This window comes from Ziziphus jujuba, chromosome 1, assembly GCF_031755915.1.
Source record: "Ziziphus jujuba cultivar Dongzao chromosome 1, ASM3175591v1".
In the NCBI taxonomy this organism is placed as follows: Eukaryota; Viridiplantae; Streptophyta; class Magnoliopsida; order Rosales; family Rhamnaceae; genus Ziziphus; species Ziziphus jujuba.
The window spans coordinates 1612180-1637142 of NC_083379.1; the positions used below are offsets into that span (position 1 = coordinate 1612180).

A 24963-nucleotide genomic window follows, 5' to 3' on the forward strand; every position below is an offset into this window, starting at 1 on the left:
TCTTACCATATTAGAGAGAAAAAAAAATCCAATGTATCCAGCAAACCAAGAGCGTTATCCAAGTTAAAACTTTGTTTGCTATATAATCAATAACGTAGCACACCTTTTCCACCAAATAAATAACCTTTCTCTTACTATACTAGGAAGAAAAAAATCCAGTGTATCCAGCAAACCAAGAGCGTTATCCAAGTTCAAATTTTGTTTGCTATATAATCAATAACGTAGCCCACCTTTTTCACCAAGTTTCCTTGTTCACTCTTACAGTTCTCACAAATTTAAAAAAAAAAAATGGAGGTGAAGTTGAAGAGCAGTTTAATGATAAAGCCGGTAGAGACAACATGGAAAGGTTGTTTATCTCTATCAGAGTGGGATCAAATTGGGTTCATAAACCATATTCCCACCACGTATTTCTACCAACTAAGTCCGACGACACCGTTCGATGACTCCATGAGCAACACCTTCAAAGAATCCTTGAGCCGAGCACTTGTTCCATTCTATCTGTCAGGACCCATCCAAAATTCCTCACCGGAACCCTAGACAAGCCCTGATCCCAGGGAAACCCTACCGGATCCTCCAATGGAAAATCCGGCAGAACCTCCCCTAAGGGTTGGACTTACCACAATTTTCCTACACTGAAAATATACTTCTATATACACCACCTTATTCCTCTCACATTACTACAATTTAAGTTCTACAACTGGCAGCACTTCGATAACAAATTATATAAAAGGCATATAATGGAATTAATTTAGTAAATAACCAATTAAGATATACCATCATAGATTCTCATTCGCCCACACCACCCACTTAGTGCTACACATGTCAAATACACTTTAAATATCGTTTTACAAATATACCAATGTGTAACATAGAAAGAAAGGTAAAACAACATCACATTAACAATCAAGAAAAAACTATAACAAACGTTTTAATGATGATGGTATTGATGTAACTTGCCTGAGGGCTATTACATTCCCATAAATATATTAATGTAACTTGCCTGAGGGCTGTCATATTCCCATACATATATTAATGCAACTTGCCTGAGGGCTATCTCATCTATCCAAAGGCTACCACTTGTCCGACGGCTATCTTTCTTGCCCGTAAGCTGTGATACTTATCCAAAGGTACCATATGGTAGTAATAATAATAAAAAAAATAACGAAATTAAAATTAAAGATCTCATAATAATGTTAATAAAAATAAAAATAAAAATAAAAATAATAATCAATATTATTTACTAAAATCTCAATAACTAAGAATAGCAACTGCGATAATACTTGATAATAGTTTTGTTAATAAATACCATTGATAATAACAATAATATCAACTATAATTATAATAATGATAATAATAGAAATTGGAATTACAATAAAAATAATCATTATAAATAATAATAACAATCCCAATAACAATGACAATAATGATTAAATAAATAGTCAAATACAATTAATAGTAATAAGAATATAATAACATCGATTAAGAATATTAGTAAGAAATTAAATCACAAATAGATAACATAACATAAATATATAAAATCATATCTTAAAATCCATAGCATAAAATGAAATATGCACGCTCGTAATGGAGATACGTATGATACCTTCTGACATGCTACGTGATCCATGATTCCAGCTGTCGTCGGCACTTTGCTACCAATACAAACCAGGGTGGTTGCCTATAATGGCCGTCTAATCCCCTGGATTCGTAGGCAACATGGTTATGAGGCTAGCTCTACATGGACCACATTGGTTCACCGCCTCCATATGATGCGGTATATACAGTATAATATCAATAATATAACATACAAATATATGTACGAACACATAAAAAAAAATACTTGATGCACCATACTATATACCAGTGGTGCCCGAAGGTACCTAGCGTCCCAAGCACCGACTGATAGGAGGTTAAAGAGAGAAACTTGCATACGGTCGCTTCGGAGTCCCGACAGCGCCGCTGCTTAAACTGTCATCCCGGCTATGGAGGGGGGCGGCTTATGGCCAATATTAAACTTGCCTACCCTCGGTTCGATAGCAACTCACGGGAGACATTACAACTTGCGCGCTTATCATAATCACATATACAGTACAGAACACCGGTACGTGTATGGGTGCATCTAACATAAATAATCATATTTATTATTAAAATACGCAATTTTTCCAAAATTCACCGTGGGAATTATACCATTTTTCAAATTCACCATCCCACATTTTTCTTTAATAGCACCAGCATAAATCCACCGATAATAGTATACAATTAATTTTTTTTTTCCTCAAATCATAAAATCAATCAAATAATATTCCAAGGGCATAATTACATAATTTTGAAACCACCAAACTTAAACCAATATTTTCCTCGAAATATTTAAAACCAAATCATGCCCAAAAATAATATTAAAATCCAAATACACTTAATTAAATGAAAACACCTTGCTCATATGTAATGAATACAATTAAATCATAATAATAAAAATCAAGAATTCCTTAATAAACCAAATTTCCATTTAGCATCAATAAACATAATAAAATTTAAATCATAATTTTAGAAAATTAGTCTCTTCCACAATAATTCAATTCAACACAATTTGGCATTTTCAATATAAATAATAACTTAGTTAAATATCCAACACATAAAATTCATTCTTCAAATATTTAATTAACACAAAATATACTTAATTTAACAACCCAAAATATAAATATGAGGCAATATATATACTAAATCAACATAACTTAGTATCATAAATTTAAATAGCAATTTCTTAAATATTAAACACATATGATCTAATAAATTCTATATAACGAATATATTTAAATCACATTAAAATAACACATAAAAATCAAATAACAATATCTCTTAAAATTTAAAACATATATGATATACTTCAAAATTTTGAATGATATAAAATACATATGTATAAATGTCTTGATGCATACAAGTACATAGATATATATATTCACACACACACACACATATATATCCACATACATATAATTATGTATTTTCATAAACTGCAAACTTGGGATTTTTCAATATCTTGACAATTAATTCAAATTAACCATTCCTTTACCCTCTAGCAACCATTAAGAACCTAAATGTAATGGCAATTGGCTAAGGACTTGTCCAATCTCTATCCAATTTCAACATAAACGTAACCTAACTCCATCAATGGCAACTTCCTAATTACTCAATTATAATTCACATTCTAGCTACTAATTTGAAGCTTATGATGAAAGCATCAAGAAGGTACCTTCAATTGGTCCAACCGCCGTCGGAGGTCGCCGGAATCCTGCCTTGAAGTTGCTGCCGAAATGAGCTCTTGTCATATCTCACGAATGAGCAAGATTTGAGCCAATCCGAGCTTGGAAACGAACTCAAGGGGCCTAAATCCATGGGAAAGGACTAGTCACGCAGCCGGAAAACTGGTCAAGAGAGAAGAAGCCGGCCACTAGTCTATGAACTCGTATCGACGAGTACTTCACAACCATGCATGAGTCAAAACTCAACTTTGCATAAACAAAAAGTCAACTCTGGCATCCCTTGTACAGTTTGGACCTCAACTTGTTTTGCTCATAATTTTCAAATCGTAGCTCTTTTTCAACGTGCTACTAGTCTATGAACTCGTGACAACGTGTACTTTTTAACGGTACCTTGGTCAATGTGAAATTTCATCAGGAGCCAAAAGTCAACATTTGACCCTTCTCGGTCAACGACAATCAACCCCGGTCAACCTTTGTGAAATTTAAGAAATTTCCGGTGTACTTCGGGACGGGGTGTTACACTATCCACTAGCAGGCCATCTTCGAAGGATCAGCAGAGGCCGACTCGTGCTCAACTGCAATGCCATAGGGGTCCAATTCATCGAGGCCGAGTCCAAAACTAAACTAGAAGAATTTGATGACTTCTCTTCTTCTTCTTATTTATCAGAAATACTGGGTCAGCTTAGCCCGTCAGTGGACTACACCTGTAACACCCCGTCCCAAATCGCACCGGAATCCGTGCACGTTGACCGAGCGGGTCAAAAGTTGACTTTTTGTCCCAATTGAAATTTCTAGTTGACCAGGGTACCTTGGCGAAGTGCATGATGCCCCGAGTTTGCAGACTATAGCACATCGAAAACGGAGCTACGGTTTGAAAGTTATGGGCAAAACAAGTTGAGGTGCAAACAGTCCAAAAGGTGCCGGGAGTTGACTTTTCCTTGTGGTGTAATTTTGTTTTGACTCTTGTATGGTTGTAAAGTACTCGTCGATACGAGTTCATAGACTAGCGGCATGCTTAAATCGGACGTTTGGTTAAAAAGTTATGCACGTTTGAAGTTCACCGAATACCGTAATATTTTATTATATCTGGCTTAAGTGCACAGTAAAGCCAGGTGTCGGCACCTGATTGGTCCATGTGAAATGAACAGTGTCACACGGTGGCTTTTATTTAACAAAAATCTCAGGGAAGAGAGAGAAAGAGAGAGAGAGAGAGAAACCGACCGGCCACCGGAATTTTCAAATTTTTCGGCCAATTCACGTTACACGCGCCAGCAAGACAGACGCCCCTCCCCATTTCTGGAAAAACCCCAAAGTTTCACGGCCGTTGGTCGTCGGACGAGCCCGGATCGAGGCGGTGAAGATCGGCGATGATTTTTCCCTCCACCACCGGCCACCGCCGTTTGACCCCTTTCTGGCCATTTTTAGGCCACACGCGCCAGCCACCCCTCACCACCTCCTCAAGTCCGGCCTACCCACCAAATTTCACGGCCACCGGACCTCTGACGCGCCGGGATCGGAGCTTTTTCCGCCTAGGGGCCGAAAATCTTCAAACCCCAATTTCTCCGCCGTCCGGCCTCCGTTTGCCTCACCGCCGGTCCCGTTGGATTCCTCTCCCCTCGATCTACAAATCTGCTAAAAATCCCAGCCAACGGCCACTGCACGTGCCTCCGCCGGCAACGGTTGCCGGTGACCGCAGCGGCTCGCAGAAAGTTACTGTTCCGGCGAGTACCTAGTCGCACCGCCGATCCTTGTCCACTGTGTTCGACCTCCTGAACCCAAATCCAGCATCCTTTACCGCCAATTCGCGATGGTTTGGGAGAATTAAGGAGTCAAAATTCGAAAGCTTTCCGGCGAGATTCCGGCCACCTCGGGTCCGATCACCGGAAAGTAAGACCGAATCCGTGATCCTCATCACTCAAGCTTCGATTCGGTATATAACTCGTAACTTTTAGTTGTCGTTGTGTTCGCTCCCCGGGTACCCATTTGGGAATTACCCGAATAAAATATTAATATATTTGGTTGGTATACTGTGGATGTTTTAGGTGCACGCGCGAGTAGTGGAGTTGATCCTGTGGAGGATCTTAGCTAATTTACGCGCTTAAGGTGAGTGACCCACCTTCAAAAATATTTTGGGCAATTAATTATGTTTAATTGGTATTTAAATTATGCTCATGTGGTACAATTTAGTTATGGTTTTATTGTCATTTAATTTATTTATTATGCATGAGCAAAGTATATTTCGGTAATAATCGTACGAGGTTTTAAGTATTATTTTCGGGCGTAATTGGGTTAAATATTTTATGAAAATATTTGTTTAAATTGTATAAATTATGCCCGCGGTATTTTAATTGTTGAACCTCGTATTACGAAAAAATTTTGATTTATTTGTTATCGATATTTTCGTACCGAATTGTTAAATAAAAATATGTGGGATGGTAAGTGAGAAATTTTGGTATATTTCCCACGGTAATTTTGGAAAACGGTACAGTTGGTTTTATAATTATTTTAGACGCATTCATACAGTATTAGTGTTCTGGTATATGTATATGTGGTTCAGCGCGCAAGTATTATTATTTCTCCCGTGAGTTGCCATTGGACCGTGGGCAGGCAAGTTTGTTATTGGCCACAGCCGCCCCCCTCCTTGGCCGGGATGATGGTTTCAGCAGCGGTACTGTCGGGACGCCGAAGTGCCATTTGCAAGTTTCTCTCTTTAATCTCCCCGCCAGTCAGTGCTCAGGATGCTGGGTATCGGAGGGCATCACTGGTATATGGTATGATGCGTCAAGTGTAAATTTTAAATAAAGTTTCAAACCCCAAAGGTGTTCAAAAATTATTTATTATAATTTATTACATTTTAATTATATATTGGGGTATTTATTTAATTATGGTTTATCAAATGTTTGATCCCTTGGTTTTCGGGAAGTACGAATATCGGGTTTTGTGAAATCGTTTTAAAAAGGGAACATTTCCAACGGAGTGATTGGTGAGAGTTTTGAGGGAAATTATTATTTCCAACTGTTATTATTTATTTATTTATTAATTGTTGGTATTTATTCAATTCCTTTATTTGTTATATTATTATTATTATCATTAAAAGTGTTCAGTAGTTAGGATCACTCATTGAGATGATTAGCATCTCACGTTTTTAAGTTCCGTTCCCTTAGGTGCAAGAGGTGGCAGACGTTCTTCCGGAGCGAACCAATTTTCCGCTGCTATCGTGTTTCAAGAAGTACCCTTGTACTCATTCATTTCAGTGTATTATTTCTTTCGTCTTTGTTGTATTTCTGTTGATTAGCACTTCATAAAGCTCTGTATACTATTTGGACACTTATGTTTTATTTATGCACTGGTTTACCGCTATTGTTGTGAAGTGCTGTGAATTGTGGAATCAACTTGTAGTTTTGCGGGAGGAATAAGGGGGTGAATATAGAAGTGTGTTTTCAGTGCAGGTAATTTTTTGGTAAGTCTTACCCTTAGGGGAGGTGCTGTCGGATTTTCCGTTGGAAGGTTCGGTGGTATTTTCCTGGGATCAGGGCTTGTCTAGGGTTCCGGGGAGGAATTCTGGACGGGTCCTGACAACACCAGTCCAATTGATGAGCAACCGCTTTTTCTTGTCAAATTTACTAGGTTCTCCTGCGAGAGCTTAAGCCTAGGCTTGACCATTTCACATGTCATCGTCGATGGTCTAAGCACCTTGCATTTCATCACCGAGTGGGCCCAGCTCGCCCGCGGTGAGCCTTTCTTGAAAATTCCCTTTCTCGTTCGAAAGACTTTGCGAGTCGGCGATCCGCTGTCCCCGCTTTCAAATCCTCATGTCGACCGTTCGGATTTTCATCATCCACCGCTGTTGATCGGACATTCTTGCAGCGTAGACAAGAGGAAGAAGAAATGTGCTGGAGCACTATTAAAGCTTTCGCAAGAACATGTGGCAAAATTGAAACTAATGGCAAACGAAGGACGGAATATGAAAAGAAAACCCTACACGAGATATGAGATCCTGGCAGGGTTCATTTGGAGGTGTGCTTGCAAAGCAAGAAAGCTCGAGGATGAGCAACCGACGTCGTTAGGCGTCTGTGCCAATTTGTGTAAGCGAATGCGGACGACATTGCTGGCCGAGTATTTCAGCAACACCGCATTTATCGTGACCGCCACGAGCAATGCAGGCGAGTTGAAGTCGAAGCCTTTAGGTTTCGTGGTGAGCAAAGTGAGAGAAGCGATTGAGAAAGTGACAAAGGAATATGTTTGGTCGGCTATTGATTACTTGAAGTCTCAACCAGACTTGACCAAGTTTCAAGATTTCAATGGGCTGTGGAGTTGCAAAGGACCTTACTTTGGAAACCCTAATGTTGTTGTTATGAGTTGGATGACTTTGCCAGTTTATGGTCTTGATTTTGGATGGGGAAACGAAATTTATATGGATCCCGGAACTCATGAGCATTTTGATGGAGAATCATCCATTCTTTCCAACCCTGATGGAGATGGATCTTTGCTTGTCAAAATGGATTTACATGTGGAGCATATGGAAAGCTTCAAGGAGCATTTCTATAATGATATAAGGTAGAAATGTAAATCCGTAGGGGAAAACAAAAAAAAAAAAAAAAATTATCAAAGGTGACAATGATACATATGGTCTAATTTTCTAGAGGTACATCTAGCGCCTGATTAATTATATGTAATTGTGGTGTGCTATAAAGTCCAGTAGAATAAAATAGGATACATATAGTTAACTGATCCTACAATCAAATTTGATATGTGTATGTTGCAAAAAGAAGAATGACAAAATTACAAAGGAAGTTTATTAGTTTGTTGTGGATCTGTAGGCGTGCCTTTCTTGCTTTTATATTCCTAAAGGACAAAAAAAAAAAATGTAATTGATTTTTCATAATTAAAAGCCTATCACATATGAATCAAGAGGCAATATTAATAGAGCTAATATATAAGTTTATCCCGTGTGCTTTTGCGTTTTTATTAATTTATTAATTTAGTATTATTATTATTTACTTAAAAAGAAAGGTCCGAATTCTCCTGTTTTATTGACGTTTTGTAGAAAAATAATCCAAATGATTTTTTCTATCTAAAAAAGGAGAAACCTTCTTTTCTTTTTTCTTTTTTCTTTTACTTTTTCTTTTTCTTTTTTGATCATTGAGAAACCTTTTTCTATTTTTTTTGTGGTATATTATATAAAATTCCTCGCTAGATAAACTGCATAATAATATAATCGATTTTGCCTTTGAACCTGGTTTGGTCAAACTATATTGGCCCTATTCCTTTGAGAGTGGTCATAGACCGGGCTTAGGAAAGAAAACCCACCTACACATAGATGGGTTAGATAACTCTTTTTGTTTTAACTAATATTTTTTCAGTATTATTATTATTATTATTACTATTTTAATTTATTCGAATAGATTCAATACGTAAGGATTTTTTTTATTTATTTTTTTTCCATTATATATTAATTTTCATTCCAATTATAACCATAATTCACTTCGTTTAATTAATAAAATTTAAAAAATGAGCAACTCCATTCCTAAGCATTAATTATCTGAAAAACAGCTATAGATGAACTATAACTCCAACAACCCGTAATCATTAACATGACGTGTTCCTTCATTTTGGTGGAAATTAAACAAATAATCATATATCAACTTATTATACAAATATATATATATAGACCAATATCAGCAACCTAACTATTTTTCACAAATTATATAATTACCATTATTTTCAGTTAAATTATATATAGGTAGCCAGCCCTTCTTACTTAGCATCATCAATTTATGTCTTAACATAATTAATGTATAATGTCTTTATAGAAGTGCTCCTTGAAAGCTTCCGTATGTTCCATTTGAAAACACAAAGCCAAAAGCAAACCTCCTTCTTCATTAGGATCTTTAAGGATCAACGAGTCCCCATCAAAATCATGCGTTTCGGGTCCCATATATATTTCCTTTCCCCATCCGAAATCGAGTCCGTACATGGGCAAGGTCAACTAGCTGACGACTCCAAGATTAGGGTTTCCATAGAAAGGACCCTGACCACTCCCTAGAGCATGGAGGTCTTGAAACCTCGTGAGGTCCAGTTGATTCTTCAAGTAATCAATGGCCGACCACACGTACTTGTCTGTCACCTTCTCGATGGCTTCCCTTATCTTGCTCGCTGCAAAACTCAATGGCTTCGAAACCAACTCGCCCGCCGTGCTCATCGCTATCACGTTGAGCGCGGCGTTGCCAAAGTCGGTTGCATGCGTCTGCGCGAATCGACGCAGATGCCCAACGCCGTGGGCTGCTCATTCTCATGTTTCCGAGCTTTGCATGCACATCTCCATACATGTAAAACATTAAAAATAAATGAAATAACCAAAGGTAATTGACTTGTATTTCACGTGCAAGTTCCAAAAATATATACAAGAGATTGGAGACTTATCTAAAGCCTGTACAAGTTACCAGATAGATACAAACTCTTGTGAGCTAATATATCACTGTAGATAAAGATAAATAGTACAGCTAATAGGATAATACACAGCTACATCTAACCCGGTTGGACAAATAGTCAACATTATCATTTATGTATGATTAATTTTCCTATTTTCCATTTTTATTTATTTTTAATCATTGAGGTGCCATAGCAAGCAAATAGCTGCTACACCAACAATAATTACTTTATTTGATTACATAGGTGTGGAAACTAGACATAGATAGATACTTTATCTATACTATAAGTCTATACTATAAAGGAGAAGATAAGTGGTTTTTGGTCCCTTTTTTACTGTTCATTTTGGTCCAAAACGGCACTCCTCCCATGTGTTTTGCCAACCTATTTTTGGTCCCTTTTTACTGTTTATTTTTTCCTTATATTTTTATTTATTTTAGTTAACTTTTTTTTTTTTTTTGGGGGGGGAATAACTTGTATGGCCTTAGCTTGATTTCAATGTTTACACTTACTATTAAATTTATTTAATTCAGGTCAATAATGCCTATGTCATTTATTTTATTTACAATATTAAACATAATTACAAGTAAGATGATAGTATTGTCTATTTCAAATTTTGTCTAATTTTGTCAAAATAAAAAGGAAGTATGTAATTTTCACTTTTTGATATATGGAAAGGAATTTGAACTTTAATAACTTAGCAAGTTTTTTAGTTGCACTCAATTAAACACTAATTCATCAAAAGATATTTAAATCATTTATTTTATTTACAATATTAAACATAATTACAAGTAAGATGATAGTATTGTCTATTTCAAATTTTGTCTAATTTTGTCAAAATAAAAAGGAAGTATGTAATTTTCACTTTTTGATATATGGAAAGGAATTTGAACTTTAATAACTTAGCAAGTTTTTTAGTTGCACTAAATTAAACACTAATTTATCAAAAGATATTTAAATCATTATTTTAATATAATAGTGGTGCTAAAATGATAAAAAGCAAATAGTTGTGGTAAAATACAGTGGATATGCACATAATATGATAATAGTCATACATAAGAGTTAGACATTATTTCAACATTAATACAAAATCATGTTCAAATATCTATTTTATGGTTTGGGTGAAAAGAGTAATATATAATATGAGTGTTATTAGTAATGCAAAAAAATAGAAATAAATAAAAAGAGTAAAAACAAAGGGAGTACTGTAGTAAGAGTTGGATAATAAAGCTATAGATTTATATTTCCATATTTTATTATTATATATCATTTTATTCTAAATAAATTTTAAGGATTTTTATAAAAAAAAATCAATAATAAAATTATTGTTTTTTAAACATTAATTCTTAATTCAGTAAAGTGTTACCTCAAACAATACTTATAACCATACAAATTAGAAAATATTACTGAAGTATTACGTTTTGACTACATTTTGGATTTGATATTTACCATATTTGAGTATTGAAGTGTAACAATGCTGTCTATGAGGACAATCAAGTAGCTCTCCTCACACATTGTTTTTTAAAGATCAAATTCCCCAACTCCAATAAGAAATTAAAAAAATCAAAATTTTTATTTAGTAAGTTACTTGAAAATAAAAAAAGTATAATATAATGAATAAAATATAAAAGGAAGAGAAATCAATGGCTTAGTTAAGTTAATAGAAATATAACAAATATTAATATTTTTATATTTTTTACTATATGATGAAAACATAATCCATGATATATGCAAACATCTCTCTTACAGTATAATGAGAGTAGCGAGAAAAAGTTTGCTCAGCATAAAGACAAACAAAGAATGCTTAATTGGCTATCATGAAATATTTTTTACGTCAATATTGGAATGATAGACAATTGTAACTTTTTGTATACTATTACAAAATACTTTATTTTTAATATTCTACATTAATAGCACTAACATTAATATTTTGTAAAATGCAAGATGTAATATAAAATAGTTTAAATATTATATATTTTTCTATTAAATCTTGCAATTATCTTATAAAAGTATTAATTGTGCTAAAATATCATCATTTATAATGCAAATACATTGTATTTTTACTGTTCATTTAATTTTTTGTTTAATAAAAAAATGATCTATTTTCTACAAAAATAAATCACTTTTCATGAAATGCTTTATATAATTATTTTATTCAAACAAAATTTTTTCTTTCTATTAATATAAAATTAAAAAATAATTAATAAATAGACGATTTTCAAATTATTATATCATTACAATCATAAAATTATTTTAATTAAAAATATTTTATATAAACTATTAAATATCCAAATTTTATATTAAACCTAGTAATTATATAATTGCAGATTTATCAAAGTGTCGATGTACAAATCAACTCAAGCCAGCACGGTAAACAATGAATTTGAATGACAAGACAAAAAAGGCATACAATATTTAATTCATCAAGTATATCTTTTTCCATCGTTGACTTCCAACTAATAATTTTTTTTAATTAGATATAGAATCTCATTTATTTCTTTTCGACATTAATATAGAATCTCGCATTAGGCAAATATTGGATTCCACCAGAAATTCCCTGATTATAATATACTAAAACATTAAATATTTTACATGCTTTATTGATTAATCCTGTTACTTTATATCTGTAAAATAATATATCACAATTATTATTTCAAGAACATGCAGCAATGAAGAAAACACAGATGAAATTGAAGATGGCAACTAAGCCCGCCATTTCATGCATTCTCCTAATACTTATTGTATTCACATCAGGTACTTTTCTTTCCATTCACATATATCCCCCAATTTTTCTCCATTTTTGACACATTAAACAAGCTAGCTTGTAAATAATTGTGATTGATTTTTTTAAAAAAGTATTGATTTTTTGTGGGATTTACATGTGTACGGATCTCACCGTATAATATTCCTACACATATATATTTAATACTAATGTACTATATAATTGTATTTTGACATGGATGCATGCAGCAGCAGATGAAATGGCGATAGGAAATGAGCAGGGCGAGGGTGGAGGTGATATTGCCAAATAAAATGTGCAGGAGGAGTATAGGGCCATGCGGTGGCAATTTAAAAGAAAAAAGGCCCTACGTTGGACAGAATATCCCAATGATATATCATCCTCAGGGTCAGGTCACAGCCTAATACCTATAGAATTAAGATGCTCTGTATGCTGTACGTATGTTTTTTTTTTTTTTTTTCATTTTGTCTATAGTTGATTTTGAATCTCACCGTTGATTTTTAATTTAATGGATAAGATCAAACTATATTATCAGCAAAGTATTTTAAAAATAAATAAATATAATTTGAAGACTTCAAATATGTTTTTGCAGTACTTTTTGGGTTACACTGCATATTAAACTTTTAAATTTAAAATATTCCATACTTGACTCTGATTTTACAATTTATTCCATATTGGTAAGTTTCAAGAAAATTAATTAATTTTTTCAACTTGCAAACAAATAAAAAATTATTTAATTGATTAATAAGAATTCTAATGATTTCATGAACATTGATTATATTTAACTATATTTAACGTATTTAAAAATATAATAATTATATGTAACGTCAAAATTATGAAGAACAATAATTGTATTCCACCATACTTGGTCAACTTGAACTAAATCAGTCAGCCAATATAAAAATTAATTAATTAATTCAGGAAATGCCAAAGTATATATCATTCCATATTTTGTTTTACCTTATGCTCATATTATTTATTTATTTTTATTTTTATGTTTTAAAATTTTAGAAGAATATATTCCATTTTCGTTTTGGGATAATTTGACTTGTGGTAACGGATAAAGTATTTTACCTAATATTATGTCACATCAGATGTGTAAACTCCAACTCAAATTATCATGTGTAATAGTTTTTTTTTTTTTAATTACCAAAAGAAATGTGTAATATTCTTATGCAATGTCAAACTAAGACATATGAACTTCATAAAAAATTTACAAAATTTATTAGGTGTTCGGTGATGATTATATCATATCATCATATCATCAATAAAGTTACTCCCATAAAGTTACTCCCCACTTTATTGCACTCTTCTTTTTCTACTCCTATTCATATCAGGTAAGATCTCAAATTCTTTTCTTTTCTTTCTTTTTTTTTTTTCTGATACATATATACATATTAATAATATTTTATCTTTAATATATTTTTTTGACCCTAATTTATTTTTCCCGAATGAAAAGGAATTGTGATTCATTACTATTATTATTATTATGTTTGACTCTAGAAAATTCACATTTAAATATCTGGATAATCTTATTTAATTAAAAAAGAAAAAGATTTTGGAGAGTCCTTGATCATGAAATCGTTTTCCTTCCTTTTATATATAAAAAATCTCTTTTTATTATGGAATTTTCATAATTTTATCTTATATAAAAATAATGATATTACAAGTACTAAAATATTCATTAAATTTATTTACTAAATAACATTATCAAAATATTATTAGTTGGAAAAGTAACTTTTTAAAAATAAATAAATTAGTTAGAAAAATAAACCAACTAAATAATCTAAATGTTATTACATCAGCTGAAACCATTGATATTTGATGAATATTTTGAGAACTTTAGTATTCTTGATATGAAAATAGAAATCCAACTGTGTGGAATAATTCAACCGCTCCTATTAATGCCTTATTTATTTTTATATCTCTTTGTTCAATTCTTTCTTCTATTTTTATTTGAATTTTGATTTTCTATTTTTTTTTAATACTTGTATATATATATATATATACATATTTTTGGACATAATATTTTCATACTTATCTATCCTATTGAATTTATTCAATTATTTAAATTTCCCCAGCTGAAGTTTTTTTTTTTTTTTTTTCAAGAACACAAAATAAAAATAAAAATAAAAACAAATATTTATGATATTTTGTTGCGTAGCATTTGGCATGGTGAAGGGAGAAATCTGCTCGGAAAATGTGGCGATGCTTCATGTCCATCAAGATGTACATAAGAACATTCCAGTGGTCAGTCATCTTGCGGTGGTGGCACTGTTCAAAGAGTGTTCGCAAGAAAATAGTTTGGGGAAAAAAAAAAAAATTTGTTTGTTACACAAAAACTTGGAGAAAAAATAGTGTAAATTCCGTAGAGTTGCAGTATTATATTGTAAGAAGTTAAAGAAATGAATTGAGCACGCCTCATGTTGTTCCATCGAAATGTCCTAACATGGTTTTGTGTCATTGTGTGTGTTACTCAACTTACGTAAAGATGGAAGGTAATTGATTATTATTAATGAGTTGACTTTCTCATATTATATTTTTATATTTATTTTTTAAAAGTAAAATAATAAATACTGCCCATTAATAATTGTTATATATATTAACATCGAATCCCACCATAATAATCAATAATGGGCATAAATAACCAATTTAATTATTCTTTTTATCATTAGGTAACTTGAAGGGTATTATGCTGCTTATAATTAATACTCACTTTCGTTGTGTAGTTGGCTCATGAACTACTTGAGTATGTCAAAACTTAAAACTATTCTCAAAACTTCAAATAGGATATGCACTAAGGGTGGATTGATTTAATTCAGTTCAACTCTTAATTAATAATCGGTTCAATTTAATTAGAATTATTTTATAAAGATTTATGATTTGGTTTAGTTTGAATTTAGGTTGTTTTTAATCCAAATCAAATCAAATTGAATTTATATATTATATATAATTTTTATCATTTTATTATAATTAATTATATTTTTATGTTTTTAGATTATTTAATTAATAATATTAATAATGTTAAATTCAAATTATTAAAAAAATCTTTTTTAAAACATTATTAAAATATTAAAAATAATAAAACATTCAATCCCACCAAATCAAGTAAGTTTGTGATTTGATTTGGTTCGATTTATTAAAAAAAAAAAAAAATGAACTGAGCCGGTGGTCCCTCCAAGATTCCCTTACAAAAATCTACATTACAACGGCTAAAGGTAGCGCTGTTTGCATTGTTGACCGCTGATTTTTAATGCCTTTTTGCACATTTAGCCATGATTTTTTTTTTCTTTTTTTTTTTTGGTGCATTTCCGAAAGGTCAACCGCTAGATCTTAGCCTATTTGCCATTCAAAACTCTAATACGGGGACCAACGTTCAACTCTGACATAGTCATGGGACCACATTAATTTGCAACAATCATTAAAAAAAATGTTTTAAAAAATAATTTTTAAAGAGAAAATATTTATATAAGTAATAATTATTTAAAAATTTAAAAAGTTATATTCAATTTATAGAATATTATGAAAACATGATAAAAACAATTGAGATATTTTTTGTGCTTGGCACCAAATGAACCCCTAAGGTGCTCATCTTCCTTGTTTTTTTTTTTTTTTTGGAGGGGGGGGGGGGGGGGGTGGTTTCCTTGAGTTTTCATTTGAGTACTCCTGAATTATAATCTTTCTAAATTTTCCAAATGCCTTGCAGGAGTATTTTGCTAAAGTTTAGTGATGTTGATAAGCTGTATACTTCCTTACACTTGGATGACAAAGTGGAAGCACTTGAAGATCTTGTTACAATTGGTCGTCCTGGTCTTATTAAGGTACATATTTCTTTTCCATGCATACAGTTTAGTATTGCTCTAAACTTTTAAAAAACATTTCTGAGCTGTGTTGTGGTAATTAACATCTGCAATATAAACATATATGTAAATTGTTTCTTTTAAAATTGATGCATATTGTCAAAGTTAATTTATATGCATTTGGTTATATATAATGTTAAAGAGATGTGATATGGGAAATGATAAAAAATTATAATGTTAAAGTATTGTGATATGAGTATTGTGATATGGAAAATGATATAAGAAATAAAAAATAAAAAAATATGATGCTTGAAGTTATCCCATTTCTTTCTTTTCCTAAAAGTGATTTTTACATGTATTTACTATTTCAATGCTGAATGTATTTTATGTAAATAATTACTCAAATGAATCACCTTCTTTTGTTGTTTTATTTTGTTTGCCTTTTTCTTACAATACTTTTGACCTTTGGCCTTATTATTTCAAAGCTGATTCTTGAAAATTTATAAAAGATTGTTGTCAGGACCTGTCCAAAACCCCTTATCAGAACTCTAGACAAGCCCTGATCCCAGAAAAACACCATCAAATCTTCCAATGGAAAATCCGACATCTCCCCTAAGGGAAGGACTTACCACAAAATTTACCTGCACAAAGATACACTCGTATATGGTACCACCTTATGTAACACCCCGTACCAAAAATATGCATGATTAAACAAGTTTGACCAAGTGAACAATATATGGGTTCAAGTTGACTTTTTCAATAGCCAATATTTTTGGTTTGACTAAGGTACCATTATGGAGATCTCATCGATATGAGTTCATAGACTAGCAGCACGTCAAATTCTGAGTTATGGATAAAAAGTTATGGTTCTGAGAATTTTTAAGCATAAGTTTTAAATCAGTATCCAAGCCAGTCCCCAGTTTTTGTCTGTTAGTGAGCCAAGGCTTTATATAAGCCTAGGTAAGCATATCAAGCAGGAAACAAAGCCTAAAATACCCATCTCTTCCCCAAAACCCGAGAAATTCTCTCCTCAGACTCGTGGGTCTGAGCTGGATCGTTTGGACCCGTTTACCGTCGAACCAGGTCATCGCAGTTTTGCCCATTTCAGGCCAACCCATACACCTTTTCTACTATTTTCGACCCCTCTGAACTCATTTTCGTGGTTATTTTGTCTAGATTCCTCACCGTTTGAAAGATTCGACAACGGGAAATTCGGCCGACACTTCAACAGCGTTTTTCGGCCACCGAAGGAAACTTTGGACCAAGGTGAGCATACTGATGAGTTCCTTGTCTCTTGGGCTTTCCTTCAATATAAAGTTTGTGAATTTTAGAGGTCGTTTGATAATTTTTCCATTTTTGGATCAATTAGTTAATTTTCGGATAAGTTGGGACTGTGTTTGGATAAAATTGGTCAAATTAGTTAAAATTGGAGTTGAATTAGTGAAATTGGATATTATTAGGATCCATTAGGTGGTTCGATTTCGAAATATTAGGTTTCGGGTGAAAATCCCCAATTTTGGGTACCGGGTCCTAAGGACATGCGGTATAATTGGACTGTCCGTGTCCAATTTATGCAATTTTGTAGTACTGTAAATTATTTTAAGACATTTGGATTACACAAGTGTCCCTGGTTTAGTCATTTAGAGCATGACGAATATTTTATTATATTACAGGCACTTGAGTTGAGCCTGGAGGCGATCCTGTAGAGGGGCAGACGTGAGCATCTACAGTACTGTAATTGATTATATCATTTTTAAATGTTTTGGGTATATAGTATAATATATATGTGGTTTAAATATTTTACGTATATACCATTTGATTGAAATGTTGTTTTATGCATATATAAATATCTGCTTTCACATATATGTGTTATCATTTATATGACTTTTGATAATATTTTAAGTGATTTCCAATTTTAAATATTTTGGTAATTAAATTGAGGTTTTAAATCATTTTGAAAACTATTTGGTTTGAGAAACCAGGTTGAAATCATATAATTTTAAGCATGATCAAATATTTTATAATGTTATGTGCTTAAAATTAGTTTATGGTGAATATATTTCACTATGGTATTTCTGGTTTTCGTATGAAATGATATTTTGAGATTTTTGAAGTATTTAATTAAGCGGTGTAAGTTTAAATGTTAAATTATGATTTATGATATAGTATCGTTTGGAAAAATATATGTATAATCTTACAAGATTGTTTCATGTATACTGTATTGGTTATTTTTAAATTGATGTACCATGTAATGCCAATACCTTGGATCAGTATTATATTATATTATATTAAAGCGCGCTGGGTTTACCACGGTGCCGTGAGGTTGGTTTCATCCAACGGTTATCTATTATTACCATGGACTGTGAGGTCGGGTTTATCACACGGTTTATTATTATTACCACGGTGCCGTGAGGTTGGTATCATCCAACGGTTTATTATTGCCACGGACCGTGAGGTTGGGTACGTCCCGACGGTTATTTATTATTTCCACGACACCGTTCATATATTGAGGGTCGTGAGGTGGGTGTATCCCACGGTTCATAAATTGGTACATCGTATGGTACATTGTATATGTTTGTATATATTGTTGATTTACAAATATTGTGGTGATTTCTGTATTTTCATATTTATTTGGTAGAACTGTATTTATTATAGTTTATGCTTAAATGTTTATATCTTGATTTGAGACATTTCATTATATTATAATGATCGTTCATTCATACTTTTGAGCATCGGTTTTTATGATATTAATTGGGGTACAAGTTTGGGTTTTGTGAAATGACTTTTAAACGGGGAACTTTTCAAATGAGTGGAATGAAAGGTCTTGAGAGAAAGATTTTTCAGAAATAAATCATTATTTTTCTATTATACTATGCCACTCATTGAGATTTTTTTCTCTCACGTTTATTGTTTTAAATCCGTTCCCCTAGGCTCAGGCAGCTAGTAGCAGTCTACCTCACGCACAGCTTATCGTTTTGTTCCTTCCACAACAGCAGCCGTATTTATCTTTCCTTTACCTATTGTTATCTTCTGGACTTATTTATTACTTATTTGTACTTATAGACTTTGTTCACACTCTTAGAATACTCTGATTTTAAATACGGGACTCAATAGAGACCATGATACTCATGTGTGCAGTTATGGCCTGTAGTACAGTAGGCCGGTTGTGGACTTATTTATATATATATATATATATATATATTGAGGTATTAATGTTACTGCTGGTGTTTGATTATCTCGTTTTAAGGTGAGGTTCCATTGGATATTTTCTAGGGATTGTCCAGTAGGACTTCTATCAGGACCCGTCCAAGATTCCTTACCAGAACCCTAGACAAGCCCTGATCCCAAGGAAATACCACCGAACCTTCCAACGGAAAATCCAGTAGCATCTCCCTTAAGGGTAGGACTTACCACAAAATTCTCTGCACATAAAACACACTCCAATAAATACCACCTTATTCCTCCCACCTTACTACAATTTGTTTTCACAAATTTACAGCACTCCAAAATAATAACAGGGAATCAGTAAGCAATTAAACAAATATTTATCCAATCCGTATACAGAGCGTTATACAAATAAATATGACTTTAATACAATGACAGATAAAGAAGCAATACAAGATGGAGAGGAAAAAGGGAGGAAAAGCTTCTCTTGGACTTTCGGCAATGAACTGATACGTCGGGCTCGTCCCGGACGATCAATGTCTACTAACATGAACCTAAGGGAATGGAATTTAAAAACATGAGATGTTAATCATCTTAGTGAGTGACCCAATCTATTACACAATTATAATATTAATAATATAACAATAAAAGAAACTTAATTAATCAATACTAAACAATTAAATAAATAATTATAATAAATATTTGAAATAATGTTTTCTCTCACAATTCACTCTGTTAGAAATGTTCCCTTTTTTAAAACATTTTACAAAACCCGCTATTTGTATTCCCCGAAAACCAAGGAAACAATTAGTCAACTGAATATCAAATAAAATATAATAAATCAAGAATCCAAAATTTATAATGAAAATAAAATAGAAATAGAAATAAAAATAATTTTGTAATAGTTACTAAATGATTGATAAATGTCATAAACAATTAATACAAAAATATTAATGAAACTTACATTAAGACAATTCAGGAAATAATTAAAATAATTAGAATGAATTAATTAATTGATCAATTAAAAAAAGGAATAATTAAACCAAATTAAAACCTCCATTTGAAATAAATAATAAAAACAACATTAAATATATTCTTAATTTAAATACAATTTCAAAATATTTATTTTGAAGTCCATATTCTGAAAATCATTTGATGCACCCACTATATACCAGTGGCGCCAATGGTTCCCAGCGTCTCAAGGTACCGCTAGACAGGAGGTTAAAGAGAGAAACTGGCATACAGTCGCGTGGTGTCCTACCGTGCCGCTGCTAATAGGCATTCCGGCCATGGAGGGGCGGCCTACCCTCATCCAATGGCAACCACAGGACAACCCCATAAATCACCTGCGCGCTACTCACATACACCTGCACGCTAATCATATCCATGTGTGCACTAATTCCATCCATACACACAGAACACCAGTACGTGTATGGTGCATCTAAAAACTCGTAAATCATAAATCAATATTTTTCAAAATCTCAAAATTTCATAAATATCATCGGGTTTATTCCATCCAATTAAACCCGTAATTTTCCACATTCTCTTTTAAATCATCATTATAAATCCATCAAGTTCAAATCTATCAATTTGAATATACAAACTTTTCAATGGCATAAGGTCAAGCCATTAATATTTCAATGCATCAATATTTTTGAAACATAATAATTTAAATCCATATTTTTCTCAAATTCTCAAAAATCAATTTAAATCAATAATATGAAAACCATATAAATTTCATATATAATTAATTCATATAATTGTGCACAATAATTGAATAATAACCATAGAAATAATTAAAATAAATCAAAACCACAATTTCTTTAAATTCCCAAATATATTCTTTTGTCACCAAAACATATATTAAAAACATTATAAATTGGCAATACAATTCTAGATAGAAATTCTCATAATATCAAACACATAAATATATTTTTGAAATATTCAATTATGAAATATTCCAACAAATTAATTTAATAATTAATAATTTCAATTTCAATTTCATAAAATTTTTTAGATCAAAATATTTCTTAATATATAATTATTTTGTTTCACTCAATTGAGCATCAAATTTCCAAATATGAATCTACTAAATATTTATCACATAGAATATAAATTTCAAATATTCAATTAATACAAATTATTCACAAATTTTATTCCCAAATTAATTTGAAGGTGAGTCACTCACCTTAAGCACGCAATCCAACCAAGATCCTCCATGGGATTAATTCCACGACGCACACGTACTCCTAGAACAACAATATTATACATCTCAAATAAATTAATATTTTATTCAGATAAATAATACCCGGTACCCGGGGGGTTTAACACAAATGTTAACCAAAATTTATGAGTAATACACCGAAACGAAACTTATGGAACAAAGATTACGAATCTGGTCTTACTTCTCGGAGATCAGACCCGAGGTGGCTGGAATCTCGCCGGAAAACTCTCAAATTTTAGGACTTCGATTCTCACAATCCGTTAAGAATTGAGGGAAGTGGACATCGGATTTGGGTTTAGAGGATTGAAATTAGTGGGAAAGGATGGGCGGTGCAACCGGAAACTCGCCGGAAAGTCGATTTCCCGACGAGCCGCTGTGGTCACCGGAATCCGCCACTGTCGGTGGCGCGTCAGGTGGCCACTGGTCGTGATTTTTGGTAGAAAGGTAAATCAAGGAATGGGTGACTCAACGGGACCGGCAGTGAGGCAAATGGAGGTCGGAATGGAGAGAAATCTGGGTTTGAAGTAATCGGCACCGCCGTCGGAAAAAGTCTCGATCCCTGCGCATCGGCTGTCGGTTGGCCGGTCGTTTTTCAGGTGGGCATCAAGGTGGGGTGGTGCTTGTACTGTTCTGGTGGCCAAAAATGGGTAAAAGGTGATGTGATTCCACCCGAGCCCGCTCCACCGATAACCCGCTGGGGTGCTGACTCGACACGGATGAAGACTAGGCCAATCACAAGAGCTCAAATTAAAAGATTTAAGGGCAACCTAGGAGTATTTATACAGAGGGTAATCAATCTCAACAGAGCTTGTCCATACTTGAAGATACAAAGCCTATTCGAAGCATCAAAGTGGTTGAAGCCGATACGGACCAGGATGACGGTTTTGGTACATTTTTGGAGTCCGAGAAGCATGAGATGGTTCCAATGCTTTATGGGTTCAATACATATGCTGAAGAGGTCATGGAATCATGTTAAAGCAGCCTCAAATGCAATCAAAAAGGGCTTGTACGGACAGCATCAACAATTTGGTCGAATTTGCTGTATTGCTTGCTGGCTTTACTGTATTTTACTGTATTAGCCTTTTCTTATTTTTCCAAGCATGGGCAACGTGTGGGACTTCATATTCAGCTTATTTGGCATCCTAAAAAGCATCTAGAAGCTGATTTGGAGCTCAAAGAGGTCAAAGATTAATCAAAGTCAACTTGATCAAAAGGTTAGCATTTTTAGTTTCCTAATTTGTTTTTACTTTTTGTTTTAGGAAACTACCATTACTTTTTAGTTTTTATTTATTTATTTTCTGGAAGAATAAGTTTAGGAAATTTATTATTTTATTATTTTCATTGTAAATTAATTAATTCCTAATTCAAAATAAAGGAATTAATTAATCCAAATTAGATTAGGAAAGGAGTGAGAATTTCGACCACCATAGGAAACTACTTTGTATGGCTGGTTTTCCCTTTGTTTTTAGGGTTTTATTTCGTGGCTTTGTAGCCTATTTAAAGGCTTATTTTTCAATAAGAATACAACTTTGATTTGATTGAGAAAATACTTGTGAGATTAATTATCTCTTTGTTCTTTGAGAACGCCTAAAACACCATTAGAGAATTGGTTGTTTTAGCTTGACTTATCAATAGGTTTACCATCCCCTATTGTGGCGTCTACATTATACCAAGGTTTCTAACCACAGGTTGGTTAGGGGTTGAGGTCAATTCCATTAGAACTTGAACTTAATTAAGATCCGGGCTAATATAATACGGGTTTAGGAGCAAGTCGTCCTAGGTTCGTATCAAACGGCGATTGGCCGGTTGGGTTTCTCTCTCTAGCTCTCTCTCTTGCCCGGCTCATGTGTTTTGGCCAAAACAAAAGCCACCCGTTGGTGATACTATTCACTCATAGGATTGGCTGAAAATACGACATGTGGCACACACTGTTCACTCAAGTCAAAATATATTTAAATATTACGATATTTGGAAAACTTTGCATGTCCATAACTTTTTAACCAGATGTCAAATTTAAGCGTGCCGCTAGTCTATGAACTCGTATCGACGAATACTTCACAACCATGCATGAGTCAAAGCTCAACTTTGTATGAACAAAAAGTCAACTCCGGCACCCCTTGGACAGTTTGGACCTCAACTTGTTTTGCTCATAACTTCCAATCTGTAGCTCCGTTTTTTACGTGCTACTAGTCTATGAACTCGTGACAATGTGTACTTTGTAATGGTACCTCGGTCAATGTGAAATTCCATCAGGAACAAAAAGTCAACATTTAACCATTTCTCGGTCAACAACGGTCAAACCCGGTCAACCTTGGTCAGATTTTAGAAATTTTTGGTGTATTTCGGGACAGAGTGTTACAACTTCGCTAGGCGGGGCCACCCTGGGGATCCTGGAAAGGTTCCTAGGGTGGGTCCTGTCAGCTTGATATCAGAGCTTTAGCTTCTAAATTGCTGTGCAACTCATCTTGTGTTTTGCATACTTTCCTAACCTATTTCTTGACATTGATTTCATTTCTTTTATTCGTGGAAATAGTTCCATTTTTCCTTATGGCACACAGAGGTAGACGTAGGTCTCAGCAGGCTTCAGTTGAAAGTACGGATGCACCCACTTATGAGGAGCATCTTGTCGAGCGCCTGGCTCGTTCACTCGAGAGGAGTCAGTTTACTGGATATACTTTTGATCAGACTCGTAGACTTGGAGCAGTGGGTTTTGATGGCTCCATGGACCTTGTTGTAGCCCTATCTTGGCTAGATGATATGGAAAAAGTCTTGGATGAGGGTATGCAGTGTCCAGATGAGGACAGAATCAGGATAGCTAGTTTTATGCTAGGGGGTAATGCAAGAAAGTGGTAGGCATACGAGAGCACTAGGAGACGCCACACTTGGGCACAATTTAAGACCGCTTTTCATATTGAGTTCTGCCCTCCAGCTTTTATTGAGACCAAGAGACTAGAGTTCGAGACACTCACTCAGGATAGCATGACAGTTTCTGAGTACGAGCGGAGGTTCAGGGAGCTATCAGAGTTTTGTCCCAATTTGGTTGCGGATGAGGTTAGCAAGAAGAGGAGGTTTCTTGATGGATTGAGTGAGCAAATAGCTTTGAGCATCTCAGGTGCTGTTCACCCCACATATCAGTTGATGAGAGATGCTGCCCTTGAGGTAGAGAGACAAGCTCTTATGCGCAAGACTAAGCACCGATCATATGATGGGTTATCTTCGGGAAGCCCTAGCCAGGGATCGTTGAAGAGGGGTAGTTTCAGTTTAGGATCTTCGGGTAGCAGAGGATTCAGAGGGGGTAGGCATGATGCCAGTGGTAGCAGATTTCAGAGAGGTGGACATACCTAG

The 24963-nt window shown here is 33.6% G+C and overlaps 1 protein-coding gene across 1 annotated transcript; it reads left to right on the forward strand.

Moving 5' to 3' along the window:
* The first annotated feature begins 288 nt into the window (after window positions 1-288).
* LOC125418479 (spermidine hydroxycinnamoyl transferase) lies at window positions 289-24963 on the forward strand. The gene is made up of 7 exons (XM_060820424.1): window positions 289-494; window positions 3782-3949; window positions 6846-7817; window positions 16136-16250; window positions 23970-24025; window positions 24177-24451; window positions 24548-24963. Exons 1-7 carry the CDS (start codon window positions 289-291, stop codon window positions 24961-24963), a joined length of 2208 nt encoding a protein of 735 aa, XP_060676407.1.

Excerpts from the sequence above, each read along its gene's own strand:
- LOC125418479 (XM_060820424.1), top strand. The coding sequence starts at position 289 with ATGGAGGTGAAGTTGAAGAGCAGTTTAATGATAAAGCCGGTAGAGACA. Across the intron at positions 3,950-6,845 it reads ATACTGGGTCAGCTTAGCCC|TCCAATTGATGAGCAACCGC; the intron begins GTCAGTGGACTA and ends TGACAACACCAG. Across the intron at positions 24,026-24,176 it reads ATCCTGGAAAGGTTCCTAGG|AGGTAGACGTAGGTCTCAGC; the intron begins GTGGGTCCTGTC and ends TATGGCACACAG.